Here is a 12,500-nt window from a genome sequence, read left to right as displayed (position 1 = left end):
AAAGAGAGAGAGAGGTGAACACAGAGAGAGACAGACAACAGAGAATGACAACAAGAGAGAGAGAGAGGAGAGAGAGAGAGAGAGAGAGACAGAGAGAGAGAGTTGTTATTGTCACAGAAACCGAAAGTGAGAGAGAGAATACCAACAAGAGAGGCAGAGACAGAGAGAGATTACCAGCAAGAGAGAGAGAGAGAGAGACAGAGACAGAGACACACACAGAGTGAGCGTCAACGATAGAGAAAGACAGACGGACAGAGAGAGACAGAGAATTCCAACAAGAGACAGAGAGTTGATTTGATACCAGTCACACACACACACACACACACACACACACACACACACACACACACAAACCACCCTGAAACTATTCCAAGCATTCGGTGACTAAGTGCTGACATTGTTGGAAGATAATTAGACTGAACCCAGTTCACCTCTGTAACCCCCCCCCCCGCAGCCCCCCCCCCCCCCCACACACACACACCCCGCTGCCACCCCCCCCCCCCCCGAACCCCCCTTACCCCAACCCCCAAACACCCACCCACCCACCCACACACACACACCCCCCCCGCTGCCCCCTCCCCCCCCCCCCCGATCCCCCTTACCCCAACCCCCAAACACCCACCCACCCACACACACACACACACCCCGCTTCCCCCCCTTCCCCCCCCCCCCCCCGAACCCCCCTTACCCCAACTCCCAAACACCCACCCACCCACCCACACACACACACACACACACACACACACCCGCTTCCCCCCCCCCTTCCCCCGCCCTCCTCCCCCCGAACCCCCCTTACTCCAACCCCCAAACACCCACCCACACACACACACACACACACACACACACCCCGCTGCCCCCCCCCCCCCCGCCCTCTCCCCCCCCCCCGAACCACCCTTACCCCAACCCCCCACCCACCCACCCACCCACCACCACTACCTCGTTCCCTTGCCCCTCACCACCCCCGTCACCCACGCTCACCCTGCCCCCAAGCCCCCCACCCCCACCCCCCACCTCCCCCCACCTCCCCCCACCCCCTAGCCCTTTTCCCCTGCCCTGCTGCCCAACCCTGTCCTTCAAGCTAGCTCCCCCCCCCTCCCCTCCCCCTTCTCCCCCTGCCCGCCTCCACCCCACCACCACCACCCTCACCCCTCACCCCTCTCCCTATCTTCCCCTCCACTCGGCCTCTCTCTGACTTTGCCGATCCAACCGCATACTAGTTCTGCGAGTTCAGCCAACAAAGAGTGATGGCCTAGAAAGGTAACGCGTCCGCCTCGGAAGCGAGAGAGAATCTGAGCGCGCTGCTTCGAATCCCGGCTCAGCCGCCGATATTTTCTCCTCCTCCTCCACTAGACCTTGAGTGGTGGTCTGGACGCTATAGTCATTCGGATGAGACGATAAACTGAGGTCCCGTGTGCAGCAGCATGCACTTAGCGCATGTAAAAGAACCCACGGCAATAAAAGGGTTGTTCCTGGCATAATTCTGTAGAAAAAAAAATCTACTTCGATAGGAAAAACAAATAAAATTGCACGCAGGAAAAAGTACACACACACACACACAAAAAGGTGGCGCTGTAGTGTAGCGACGCGCTCTCACTGGGGAGAGCAGCCCGAATTTCACATAGATAAACCTGTTGTGATAAAAAGAAATACAAATACAAGACTGCCTTAAAAATGGTTTTTAAAAACACACACATAAAAAAATACCCACAAAAATACACCACCTACATTCTATTCTCTCGTCACTGTAAGCCACTGTAAGTAAAATGGCAAAGGGTGTATCTTGGGTTTTTGTTGTTGTTTTGTTTTTGTTTTTTGTAGTTGGTGTTGTTGTTGTTGTTGTGTGTCTGTGTGCGTTTCAGAATTTTTTTTTTACCCACATAAAACGCCAGCACAGTCTATTCTCTCATCACTATAAACAACCCACTGTAAGTAAAAATGGCAAGGGTAATATCGTGGGATTTTGTTGTGGTGGTGGTGGTGGTGATGGTGGTGGTGGTGGTGGTTTGTCTGTGTGTGTGTGTGTGTGTGTGTGTGTGTGTGTGTGTGTGTTGTTGTTGTTGTTCTTGTTCTTGTTCTTGTTCTTGTTGTTGGTGGTGGTGGTGGTGGTGGTGGTGGTTTGTCTGTATGTGTGTGTGTGTGTGTGTGTGTGTGTGTGTGTGTTGTTGTTGTTGTTGTTGTTGTTGTTGTTGTTGGGTTTTTTGTTGGTGTTTTTCAAAATATTGTTAATTTCAAAAGCTAGTTGTGGGGACAGTCGGCTGTTAACGACAAATAAGTAAAATAAATAAATAAATAAATAGATACATGAATAAATAAAAGCCGGGAAGAAATGGAGAAAGGGTGTGGCTTTGGGGAAAAGGAAGAAAAAAGAGAAAAGGGAGAGAAAGAAAGAAAGAAAGGAAGAAAAAAGGAAGAAAGAAAGAAAGAGAGGGAGGAAGAAAGGAAGAAAGAAAGAAAGGAAGAAAGAAAGAGAGGGATGAAGAAAGGAAGGAAGAAAGAAAGAAAGGAAGAAAGAAAGAAAGAAAGGAAGGAAGGAAGGAAGGAAGAAAGATAGAGAGGAAGGAAGAAAGAAAGGAAGGAAGAAAGAAAGAGAGGGAGGAAGAAAGGAAGGAAGGAAGAAAGAAAGAAAGAAAGAAAGAAAGGAAGAAAGAAAGAAAGAAAGAGAGAAAGGAAGAAGAAACAAAACCAAAACAAGGCAGGAAGCAAGAAATAAAGAGACGAAAGAAAAAGACGGGAAAGTAAAGAAAGAAAGAAAGAAAGAAAGACAGACAAGAAAAAAATAGCCTGAAGACAAACAACAACAACAGATAATCAAAAACATTTCTAAACGTAGGAGAAAAAAAAAAAATTCCAACCAACTTTGCCACACTTTTCACAAAGGGATTCACATCACCGGGAGACAGACAGACACAGACACACAGTCAGGCAGAAGAACAGAAACAGAGACAGAGACAGAAACACAGAGAGAGACAGAAACAATGACGATGACTTTTTGTTTTTCTTTTCTTTCTTTCTTTTTTCTTTTTTTTTTTTTTTTTTTTTTTTTCAATCAGCGATTTTCAGAGAGAGAAAGAGACAAGAGACAGAGAGAACGACAGAGACAGGGAGACAGACAGACAGACAGACAGAGAAAGACACAGAGACAGGGAGACAGACAGACAGACAGAGACAAAGACACAGAGACAGCCGGAGCTCTCGAAAGGGGCAGGAGGTTCAAATCTCACCTTGGCTGCGGTGGGGCAAAGGCGACAGGCTTGTAGCCGAGTGGGGCGTACACATTTGCCGGCAGGGAAGAAGACGGCATCACTCGGGACAGAGGCATCTTGTTCTGGAACTGCACCGTCTGAAATCCCTCCTCTTCCTCCTCCTCCTCCTCCTTCTTCTTCTTCTTCTCCTCCTTCTTCTTCGCCCCTTTCTTGTCAAACCCGTTCGGCAGTCCTTTCACCCCATTCTCTGCGAATTCTCTTTCCTTCTCCTCCTCTTCTTCTTCCTCTTCACTGGCATCGAAACCGTCTCTGTCTTGGGCAACATAGTCTGGCACCTGCACGCGCGTGACGCCTGCTTCGTCACGTGAGGTGACGTCACGGTAGACGCTGGAGCGCGTGCCAGGCACCGCCACGGAGGAGGAGGAGGAGGAGGAAGTGGGGGGTCGGGTTTTGGCTTTGTTGTTGATGGAGGAGGAGGAGCGTGAGGTCTTCTTCTTGGATGATTTCCTCCACCTCTTCTTCTCTTCCTCCTCCTCTTTTTCCTCTTCCTCTTCCTCCTCTTCCTCTGCTTCATCCTCTGTGGATAGGTACACGGGGTTTCGGCGTTCTTGCAGAGGCGGAAGGCCAGTACCTTGTTGTGGAAGAACGGTCTTCTTCTTTCCTCCCCTGGCTTTCAAAGACTTGCTGTTGTTGGTGGTGGTGGTGGTGGTGTTGGCGGTCGAGGCTGTCTCCTCCTGGAAAGACGTGCTGACGATTTCCAGCGAGTCAGGGGGGCCAGTGACGGCGGTCAGGGCACCGGAAGTCCCAAGGGCAGAATCAGCAGCAGGGAAATGCTGGGAGAGCTGTCCCGAGCCGAGGATGTTCATCAGGGACGCCTTCTGGGCCATGAGAGCGGAGTGGTCGCCAGAGGGAAGGGGGGCGGTCTTGGAGGAGGCGGCGGAGGGGAAGAGGTGGGAGAGGTTGGGCCCCGTGGTTCCCGTGCCCGTGCCGGTGCCCAACAGCATAGGGGTCTTGGTGGTGGTGGGGTCTATAAGGGTCTGGGGGTTCAAACCTTGCACGCTGGAGAGCAGGTAAGCCCACTGCTGCTGGGTGCTGGGTGGCTGGATGCCCATCATCCGCATGTAGTTGCTGAGGTAGTTGACGTCGTAGCCGCCCAGGGTGGTGGTGGTGGGGGTGGTCGTCGGCACGGGGAGGGGGAGGGCGGTGGTGGTAGAAGCGGAGGGCGCGACGAATCCCGTGGCCTGCAGGCTGTAGGAGGACATGTTGACCGGGGGCAGGGTGGCGGCGCCCATGGTGCTAATCCCACCCACCCCGCCTACCCCTCCCGACGACGTGTACAGACCCCCGTGCTGAGCGGAGAAGTCCGGCATTCCATACCTCTGGTGGTGGGAGGTGGGGTGAGGCTGGTGATGGAAGGAGGAGGAAGGGCCAGCTGCAGCGGCTGCGGCGAACTGTATGGAGGTGAACTGCTGCTGCTGTTGCTGCTGGAGGAGGTTCATCTGCTGCTGGAGCTGGGCCGTCTGCAATCGCTGCAGCTTCTCCTGCGTCTCCATGTCCCGGAGGCGCTGGAACTCGCGCTCCATGTCCTGCTGGCGGCGCCGCTCCACCTCGATCTGCCGCTCCTTGGCGCGGATCTCCTCCGTGTACTCCTGCTCCAGCCGCTCCAGCTCCTGACGCCGCACCGTTGATTCGAAGGCGAACTTCTTCTTCTTCTTGCGCACGATCTTGGGCGCGTGGCCGCTGTAGTCGTCGTCCTCCTTGTTGTCGTTCACCACCCGGCCCTCCTCATCCACCTGCACGCTCTCGTACTCAGGCAGCACCACGATCTGCCCCTTCCGGCCCACGTAGGCCACCCCGGCGCGCTTCATCACCCGCATTGACTGCTCGCTGGTGGTGGTAGCGGTGGGGTGGTTTTCTTCATCATCATCTTCTTCTTCTTCTTCTTCGTCGTCGTCGTCGTGGTCGTCGTCGTCGTCTGACTCTCCTTCAGACATGTTCCCATTCATGTGGAAGTGCTGAGCTGCTGCTGTTCCGTTGGTCAGCACGGCCTTGGGAGGGACAGCGTCGTCCTGGGTGATGACTCGGTACTTCATGCCCTCCACGTCCTCCTGCCCCAGGTCGTGGGACTTGTTCCTCCGCAGCAGCTTCCCGGAGGCCTTGCTAATGGAGCCGAAGGCGTTCCTCACGCTCTTGTGCACGCTCTTCTGGAACTTGCGGATGCTGCCGAACTTGTTCTTCTCGTCGGTGGAGGAGCCGGACTCCCGGCGGTGGCCTGACGACTTGGAGGAGTTCTTCCGCTTGGCCGTCTTCAGGTCGTCCACCTTGCTGGGGATGATGGAGGACTTGAACCCGTCAGACGCCTCCAGGGCGGCGCTGCTCCGGGAGTAGGTCATGTCGTCCATCATGTCGTCGTCGGTGTCCAGGTCGTCCTCGGGTTTCCAGTCCTGGCTGAACTGACGTCCTGTAGAGGACGAGGTCTGCACGGGCACTCTGCTGAGCTCGTCGTCGTCAGAGAGGTCCAGGATGCCGTTGTGGCTGACCGCTTTGCGCACGGCGCTGTTGTTGGCATCGTCATTGTCCTTCTCGGGGTAACCCTCAGGGGGCCGCTGACGACTGGCGGCCGTGCTGCCCACCTGGCCGTCCGCACTCTGGGCACGGAGGAGGTCCGACTCGCTCTTGCTGAACCCCGCTCTGGGAGTCTCTTTCACGGGGGACTGTGGTTTGGGAGACACCGGTGGAGGAGAGGGAGAGGAGAAGGGTTTTCTGGGGCTCTCTCCTGTTGCGGGGACTGTCTCTTCGCCATCAAAGACCTCACTGGCGGTGGGTTTGCGCTTGACTTTAACCATGTCGCTCTGGAAGACTAAGGCACCGCGATCTTCACCATGGACTCCGGTTCCCTCCCCCTGCCCCTGCTGCTGCTTGACCTTGTCCTGCTGCCCGCCCTGCCTGACTCTCTCCTCCCGGGCCGTGGCGGCTTTGGCCAGCTCCTCGCGGAACATCTCCGCGGGGTCCTTGGGCTTCACGAGCTGCACGGGCGCCTTGGCCTTGACCTGACCCTTGGCGCTGCGGGCCTGGGCCGCCAGGACGATGTCGTGCTGTAAGAGAGAGCTGAGGCGGCGCGGGCTGTTGCTGCCGCTGTCCGCTTGTTTGTCGTTGCTGCTGGTGCTGTCTACAGCCATTGCCGATGTCGTTGTGGAAGGTTGCTGTTGTTGTCCATCATCCGCTTTCTGTTTGGATGTCACAGTGTCTGATGCCCCGCTGGTCTCTCCCGTTGCTGAAGAAGACGGAGAAGAAGAAGAAGAGTCGTCTTTGCTTTTGGTTCCTGCTTCTTCTCCTCCTCCTCCTCCTCCTTCAGTTTGGATGTTGTCCGGTTCACGTTTGTCTTGAGCGTCACCACCGCCTTCTTCTTTGTTGTTGCTCCTCTCTGGGTCGTCCGGTGCCTTTTCTGCTGCCCGGCTCTGCGGATCTTCATCGTCCTTCTCCTTCAGGATCATCTCCAGCTTCTTCAGGGCTTCGATCTCCGCCTTGGCCTGCGCGATGAGACGGGCCGACTGGGCGCTCATAGGGGTTGGGGGCTTGGCAGCCTGAGATCCCCTGGAGGACGGAGAGGGGGAGGTGGTGGTGGTGGTGGTGGCGCCTGGCTTTGGCGCGGCGGCGGTGGTCAAGGGAGGGGGCGGGGGAGGAGGAGGAGGAGGAGGAGGAGGAGGGGGCGCGGGAGGTGCGAGCCCTTTGGTGGAGGAGGTGGTGGAGGTCTTGGACAGCATCGACACGTTGGAGTTGTGTCTGGACAGCTGGGGTTTCCATGGCGACGGGTCGCCCATGGGAGGGGAAGGGTCGTCCAAGTCGTAGTCCGCTGGGGGCTCCACATCCAGGGAGAGGCGACCTGAAAACAGCACAGGGTCTTGACATGATGCTGACACGGAACACGCATCTTGAACGTGCGCAATTGATCTTCTGCGTGCATAAACACACGAAGGGGGTTCGGGCACTAGCGGGTCTGCACGTATTGTGTAGACCTGGGAGATCGTAAAAATCTCCACCCTTAACCCACCAGGCGCCGTAACCGAGATTCGAACCCGGTACCCCCAGATTGAAAGCCCAACGATTTAACCACTCCGCTATTGCCCTCGGACAGGAGGTACAGAGGGGAAAAGAGAAGCACACAGACAGACAGATAATCAGATAACCTGACAGAGAAAACAGACAAAACAAGTATACAAACAAAACAGACAGAAAGACAGATGCTGCGCGCGCGCTGATGTTTGTGTGTGTGTATGCGCGCGCGTGAGCGCGTGTGTGTGATAATATGTATGTGTTGCTTTGGTAATATATGTCTTAGTTTCAAGTCCATAAACGTACGTGTCCAATATTCATTAAAAAAAAAAAAAGAGAAAAAAAAAACCCTGTCTTTTGTATATTACCGCAGAATGAACAACATTTAACATTAATTAACGCGATATAATATAAAAATATATATATATATATAACAAAAATAGAAAATATATAAAATAATTAATAAATAACCAGCAGGATGATTTCTCGAGACCCAGTAACAAAAACCAAAATTGTAAAACCCAAAGACGGAATGGAAAAAAGAGACAGACAGACAGACAGACAGACAGAGAAGAATTTAAAAGACAGCCCAACAGAAATAAAGACATGAACACAGGTTAGCTTCTAACCGATAATACTCAAATGTTTTCATAAATACTTTTTTTTTTTTTTTTAAATGTCTTCAATCACCGATATTTGTGACGGGGACATTAAACTAAAAAAATTCCTCCTACATAAACACAGATGAAACGAACACAAAACACACAGAGACAGACCCGAAAAAGCTACCCAACTCACCAGGGCTGATATCCCGGGCTTGAGGGACCACCCTCGCACCCGCGCCCGCGCCCGCGCCCGCGCCCGCGGTGGTGGAGGTGGAGGTGGAGGTGGAGGTGGGAGGGGGAGGGGCGCGCCGTTTCTTGGACTTGCTGACCCCCGTGTCGGAACTGCCCGTGGTACTGCTGCCCCCGGGCTGCTGGGTAGAGGTCGGGGTGAAGTTCTTCCGGTCGAAAGGGGACACCTTGACGTTGCTCTGTCCTGCCAAGTCTGGAGGGGGTGTGTGGGTTGGGTGGGTGGGAGTGGGGAGGGGCGACGGGGGGGGGGGGGGGGAATAATAAGGATGGATGAATGAGTAAATAAACAAATGAATGAATTGATTGAGTGACTGATTGATTGATTGATTACCCTGCCAAGTCGGGGTGGTTGAGGGGGGTGGGGGTTTGGGATAATAAGGATGGATGGATTTTTTTTTTCTTTCTTTCTTTTTGTTGTTGTGGGGTTTTGTTTTGTTTTGTTTTTTGGTTGTTGTTTTTTGTTGTTGTTTTTTTTGGGGGGGTTGTTTTTGTTTGTTTTGTTTCGTTTTGTTTTTGTGTGTATGTGTACGCTTAGAGTTGACTTCATCAAGATTTTGCTCCTGATAAATAGTAGTAGTAGTAGTAGTAGTATTTTTAATTTTTATGTATTTATCTCTTCTTTTTTTCTCAAAGCAACAAACAAACAAATAATAGCAAATACTGACCATCGTTGAGGTTCCCCAGTCTCTTCCCAAGTCTTCAACAACAACAACAACTACTATCCACTCACTGCCACCACTACAACAACAAACAAACAAACAACAACAACAACGATGATGATGACGACAACAGCAACGACAATAGCAACAAACAAACAAATAATAGCAAATATTGACCATCGTTGAGGTCACTAATTTCTTCTTCCAGTCTTCTACAACCAACTACTCTTACTACTACCATCATACAACCACCACCACCACCATACCTCCACCACACCACCACCAACAACAACAACAACAACCAAACACACCAAAACTGATCGACGTTGAGGTTCGCCAGTATATTCTCAGTCTCAACAACAGCTACTCTTACTACTACCGCCATACAACCACCACCAACACCAACACCACCACCACACCACCACCACTACCAACAACAACACGCCCCCACACCACCACCACCACCAACCAAACACCAACACCACACCACCAACACCACCACCACCAACAACAACAACACGCCTCCACACCACCACCACCACCAACCAAACACCAACACCACACCACCAACACCACCACCAACAACAACAACAACACGCCTCCACACCACCACCACCACCAACCAAACACCAACACCACACCACCAACACCACCACCAACAACAACAACAACACGCCCACACACCACCACCACACCACCACCACCATCACCACCACCAACAACACACCATCACGCCCACACACCAACACCAACACCACACCAACACCACACCACCACCACCATTACCACCAACACCACACCACCACCACTATTACCACCACCACACCACCACCACCAACACCACCACCAAACATACAAACAAGCACACCCCTAAAAGAACTGACCAGCCACCAACACCACCACCACCACCAATAACAACACAACCACAACACCACCAACAAACAAAACAAAACAAAACAAAATACCCCTCCCCCCCCATCACCCCCCGGACCTCCCCACCCCCACCCCACTCACCCCCCAACCTCCCCAACCCCCACCCACCCACCCACCCCCCCAAAAAACAAAAAAACTGACCAGCGTTGAGGTCAGCAAGCTTCTTCCCAGTCTTCTTATCCCCGAGGTCAGCAACTCGCTTCTGCCGACGGTGTTCCGCCAGCTGCGCGTAGGTGAGGTTCATCTTGTAGTCCAGGGGGAAGCTGGACTGGAGGGGCAGGGAGGTGGTGGAGGGCGTGGGGTTGGTGAAGGGGTCCTGGCGCCAGTGCGTGTACAGGTGCTCGCGGGGGTCTTCGGGGATCACCGGGGACACCGACGCCTGGGGCGCCGCGCTGGCTGAGGGGTACCGTTTGTGCCCCCGCGTCTGTGTGTTTTTATCATTTATTTATTTATTTATTTATTTATTTTAAGGCCCAAACACTCGGCTTATATCACAGATTGACATAAGTTTACATCTGGGCCAACAGCAAAGTGAGAGCTGTATTATCAATGGTTTCTCCAGTCAATGGGAAATCATTTACAGCTTAGTCTTTTGTGAAGGACTATGACTCTCAAACTTGGAGGCAAAACTCCACTGGCTCTTAGTGCTGCAGCCTTGTGGGGCTGGTTGGCCTTTGGGAACCATCCCAACTGCCGACTGTCCTAAAACCCTCTTGGCCGAGAGAGTGGGGATGTAACTTGGGCAAGACATTCTCCACTACAATCAAATTCTAGCCCAAATAGTCAGAACAGCAGTTGCTTCCTCTGCTGTTCTGATGGTCATAGTCGGACACGACTGACTATCACACTCACACACACACACACACACACACACACACACACACACACACACACACATATATATATATATATATATATATATATATATATTTATTCTTTTTTTTTCCTTTACGTGTGGTGAAAGAGAGAATTTGGGCTATAAAAAGGGAGCAAAAGAGACGATTTATTTTGTCATAACTGTGGCAAAGGTGAGCTAAAAACAGAAAGGAAACAAACATACATTGTTGGTCATGTTAAAAACGATAAGGGGGCGGGGGGGGGGGGGGGGGGAATCAGAATGTCGATATGATTGGATTGTGTTGGGTTGAAATGGATGTGTTTTTGTTTTGTTTTTGTTTTTTTTTTGGTCTGGTGTGGATGTGACTGGCTGATGATCATGAAGCTTTGTCTCAGGAGTGGGTAAGTTAGATTCCAGTTTATCAGACGGTTACTCTTTTGTCTTTTGTCACACTAATACTTCTTGCCTGTCCCAATGAATTCTTTGTTCTGTCTGTCTGTCTGTCTCTCTCTCTCTCTCTCCCTCACACCACCTCCTCCCTCCCACTCTATCTCCATATATCTATCTCTCTTTCTCACTCTCTCTCTCTCTTTTTCCTCCCCCTCTCTCTCTCTCTCTCACTTTCCTTCTCTTTGTCTCCCCCCCACTCTCTCTCTCTCTATCTCTCTCCCTCTCTCCCTCCCTTCCCCCTTTTCCAAATTCAGATAGTCTTTCATTACATTCAGATAATTATGGAGTAAACGAACTTAAACTTAATGAGCGTTATAAGGATAGCCTGAAAAACTGTACCTTTTGTGGAGGGTACAAAGACGAAATTCATGTACTGGCAATTTGTCCACAATAGGACATTCTGAGAAAAGAAATATTTATCTAAGCATATACAAAATTTCAGGATTCCCATATTACCCCCCACTTACTTCAAAATGTCAACAGCATTGTGTCAAGAGATAGTAGCAATGCTTATTTTTTATGCGTTAAAACAGAGAGCAGAAAGCGCTCAGTCTTAGATGGAAGATATGTGTTTATAAATTACCCTTACTTATTTAGTTGTTTTTTTTATAAGTTTATTCTTTCTAACATTTTGTTGTTCATCCAACTCAAGGTTTGGTTTTCATATATATATATATATGTGTGTGTGTGTGTGTGTGTGTGTGTGTGTGTGTGTGTGTGTGTGTGTGTGTACAACACGTGCATTTACATGTATACAGGTCGGTGGCCTTACATTAAAACAGTTCTGAGTTCTGAGTTTTGAGTTCTGAGTTCTGAGTTCCTTCCCCCCCCCCCTTCCCCTCTTCATCTTATCTCTCTGCCTCCTCTCTCTCTCTCTCTCTCTCTCTCTCTGTCTCTCTGTGTGTGTATGTGTGTGTGTGTCTCCCACCCTCCCTTCCCTCTCCCTCCCCTCTCTCTCTATCTCTGTCTCTGTCCCTCCCCTTCCCTCCCCCTGGCCCCCTCTCCCTCTCTCTCTGTCTCTATCCCTCCCCTTCTCTCTCCCTGCCCCCCTCTCTCTGTCTCTATCCCCCCCCATCCCTCTCCCCCCCTCTCTCTGTGCCTCTATCCCTCCCCTTCCCTCTCCCTCCCCCTCTCTCCCTCTCTCTCTGTCTCTATCCCTCCCCTTCTCTCTCCCTCCCCCCTCTCTCTCTGTCTCTATCCCTCCCCTTCCCTCTCCCTCCTCTCTCCCTCTCTCTCTGTCTCTATCCCTCCCCTTCTCTCTCCCTCCCCCCTCTCTCTCTGTCTCTATCCCTCCTCTTCCCTCTCCCCCTCTCTCTCTCTGTCTCTATCCCTCCCCTTCCCTCTCCCCCCTCTCTCTCTCTGTCTCTATCCCTCCCCTTCCCTCTCCCTCCCCCCTCTCTCTCCCTCTGTCTCTATCCCTCCCCCTTCCCTCTCCCTCCCCCCTCTCCCTCTCTCTCTGTTTCTATCCCTCCCCTTCCCTCTCCACCCTCTCTCTCTCTCTGTCTCTCTC

General features: G+C 51.9%; 1 protein-coding gene across 1 annotated transcript in view; it reads right to left on the bottom strand.

Moving 5' to 3' along the window:
• Window positions 1–12,500, bottom strand: part of LOC143286762 (uncharacterized) — a 42,868-nt gene that overhangs the window by 28,376 nt on the left and 1,992 nt on the right. Inside the window, exons 3-5 of the mRNA XM_076594523.1 lie at window positions 9,844–10,126; window positions 8,055–8,303; window positions 3,222–7,086 (exon numbers count right to left, since the gene is read on the bottom strand). Of these exons, the coding sequence (XP_076450638.1) occupies window positions 3,222–7,086; window positions 8,055–8,303; window positions 9,844–10,126 (4,397 nt within the window). The remainder of the gene's footprint in view (window positions 1–3,221; window positions 7,087–8,054; window positions 8,304–9,843; window positions 10,127–12,500) is intronic.

Source organism: Babylonia areolata, chromosome 10, assembly GCF_041734735.1.
Source record: "Babylonia areolata isolate BAREFJ2019XMU chromosome 10, ASM4173473v1, whole genome shotgun sequence".
NCBI lineage: Eukaryota > Metazoa > Mollusca > Gastropoda > Neogastropoda > Buccinidae > Babylonia > Babylonia areolata.
The sequence above is the reverse complement of the archived record's forward strand: the minus strand, read 5'-3'. Positions and strand labels throughout refer to the sequence as shown.